Raw genomic sequence first — 2,550 nt, 5'->3', positions numbered from 1 at the left:
CCAAGAGAACAGGCCAAATTTGCTCAACAGGATTGAAAAAGGTGAATGTCCCTCTCCTAGACCAATGACAACTTCTGCAACCTGAGATGGGTAGGAAATACTGTTTCAAACCATGAAGATACTTTCAATAGCAGTAATCTTTCCAGCTCAGAACTAAATCTTTGTACGTAATAAGGGTACTGGCCGGGCACGGTGGCTCACGCCTGTAATCCCAGCACTTTAGGAGGCCAAGGCAGGCAGATCATCTGAGGTCAGGAGTTCAAGAGCAGCCTGGCCAACATGGCGAAACTCTGTCTCTACCAAAAATACAAAAATTAGCTCGGCGTGGTGGCACGTTCCTGTGATCCCAGCTACTTGGGAGGCTGAGGCAGGAGAATCGCTTGAACCTGGGAGATGAAGGAATGAGTGAGCTGAGATAGCGCCACTGCACTCCAGCCTGGGCAACAGAGTGAGGCTCTGTCTCAAAAAAAATAATGAATAAATAAAATAGGTACTGGCCCCAACCCCTTAAAGTGGAGTTGAAGAAGCCAAATGGATATCCTCAATATGGTTTGGGACTCTGGCCCAAAGGGCTTCTAGTTCACTTCTGATTTTTAGAAAATGCTTTAAGCTACGTGAATAATTCAAAAGGAGCATTAAACTGAAAAGTCTATGTAAGTATAAATGAAAAAAAAAAAAAATCTTGTACAAACTTCAGAAAAACTAATAAAAATAGCCAGCATTTTTAGAACACCAACAATTACCAGGCACATCAAACATATTATCTCTACTCTTCATCACAATCCGAAATGTGGGTAGTATTTACATTTAATACATAAGAACAATACAGTTCAGTAATGGGAAGTGGCAAGGGAGTTCAAAATCAGTTTGCATGATTCCAAAGACTAAATTCCTACTACATAAGCCTCCCAAACTCACACCCTTAACATCCCCATCTATAATAATTAAAATGTTTTTAGTACTGATGTGTATTTCTGCTCCCAAATTTAAATTTTATGCTTTTGTTTCACAAAATCACTCAAGAATGAATCATTTAAATAATATAAACTTGCCTGTGTGGGACTAATTTCAAGAGCACACAGGCAATATGAAAGCTCAGTGAAAAGTGTACAAAATGACAGCAGTGCTCATCTGTAATTTCTAAAATAAACACTGAAATCATTGGGTCTGATTTCAACAAGGGAAAAAAATTTTTCCAAAATCAAGATCTATTAAAATAAGTAATAAACACACAGAGATTTTCTGAAGTACAAGAGTCAAAACTACTTAATGAATATAGTATAAATAGGATGGTGATATAATAATTGAGCAGTTAAGATTCACTCCCCATTTCCTGTACCAAAACAAATAAAGGTGGTACGGTCAAGTTAATACTCTTTTATTTCTAGTAGGGTAACAAGATAGTATATTCCATTACAAGTAGTCAGGGACTACAAGAGTACTGGATAGTGTGAGCATATCTGTATATATTTAGATATCTAGGCAGACCTATGAAAAGACCAGAAGAAATCATTCTATTGTAAGTTAGTATAATATGAATCCAAGAGGGTCCATACCTTCCATCGATTTCCACATTCATTACAGACAACAAATGTTGTCATTGGTTCATCAGCACTACGGGTTTGTACCTGCAGCAAAATTAAATTACATGTACTTTTTGCAGTACTATAAAAAAACCCCAACCCAAATAATGTTATACATAAATATATATAATATTTAATAAATATAATGGTACCACAATAAAATGAATAGAAGTCTGAAACAAGTTTAAATAAGCTAAATAATGTCAGCAAAGCACACATTTCCAAACTTCATTTTCCTAAGTCCTTCTTTGTCTTTCCTGTTTAATATATGCTAGATAAGTGGGAAAATCCTCTAGTCACACCTTATTTTTTTAATAAATAGCTAATAAATATTTTTAAAATTCAGCAGTAAGTTATTTGGAATAAGGATCTCAAAAACAATTTCATCAGTAAGCAGCACAGAAATGAATAAATTTAAACATATGTCAATATTCTCTTACAAATTAACAAGATGCAAAAATTAAGAATATCTCAGTCTGACAAATACAACTGCAACAACCTTTCTAAAAGTTAGGCAGCATTCTCTATAACCTAGAAACTTGATATCGAATCTATTTCTAAGATGGCAATTAAAAACACAAAAATACAAAGGATGTTTAAAGAGTGTAATTTTACAACAGCACAACACTAAGAACAAATATCCAACAGGGAAGTAATGACATAAAGTAAGAGTATATCCATCTGATGAAATATTACACAGCCAGTAAGATGCTTACAAAGGTTTTTGGTTTTCTTTTTTTTAAACAAGAGGGAGAGAACTCCAGATGTGTTTGGTTTCTTCAAGCATTTGTTTAGCAAGATTAAAAGTTAAAAATGGCACCAAACAAGAAATAATCAGTGACCAGCAGTTTAAGCACATAGCAAAGGACCTGAGATTTTAGGAAATGCCAGAAAAGAATCAAAAAGTCAAAACTGGCCAGGCGTGATGGCTCACGCCTATAATTCCAGCACTTTGGGAGGCTGAGGC

At 35.2% G+C, this 2,550-nt stretch overlaps 1 protein-coding gene across 3 annotated transcripts in view; it reads right to left on the bottom strand.

Moving 5' to 3' along the window:
- Window positions 1-2,550, bottom strand: part of TCEA1 (transcription elongation factor A (SII), 1) — an 80,920-nt gene that overhangs the window by 17,440 nt on the left and 60,930 nt on the right. For all 3 annotated transcript variants that reach the window (XM_011937591.1, XM_011937592.1, XM_011937590.1), the window contains one exon: window positions 1,557-1,628. In XM_011937591.1, coding sequence (XP_011792981.1) covers window positions 1,557-1,628 — 72 coding nt within the window. The remainder of the gene's footprint in view (window positions 1-1,556; window positions 1,629-2,550) is intronic.

The sequence above is a fragment of the Colobus angolensis genome, unplaced genomic scaffold (assembly GCF_000951035.1).
Source record: "Colobus angolensis palliatus isolate OR3802 unplaced genomic scaffold, Cang.pa_1.0 Scaffold166, whole genome shotgun sequence".
Classification (NCBI taxonomy): Eukaryota; Metazoa; Chordata; class Mammalia; order Primates; family Cercopithecidae; genus Colobus; species Colobus angolensis.
The sequence above is the reverse complement of the archived record's forward strand: the minus strand, read 5'-3'. Positions and strand labels throughout refer to the sequence as shown.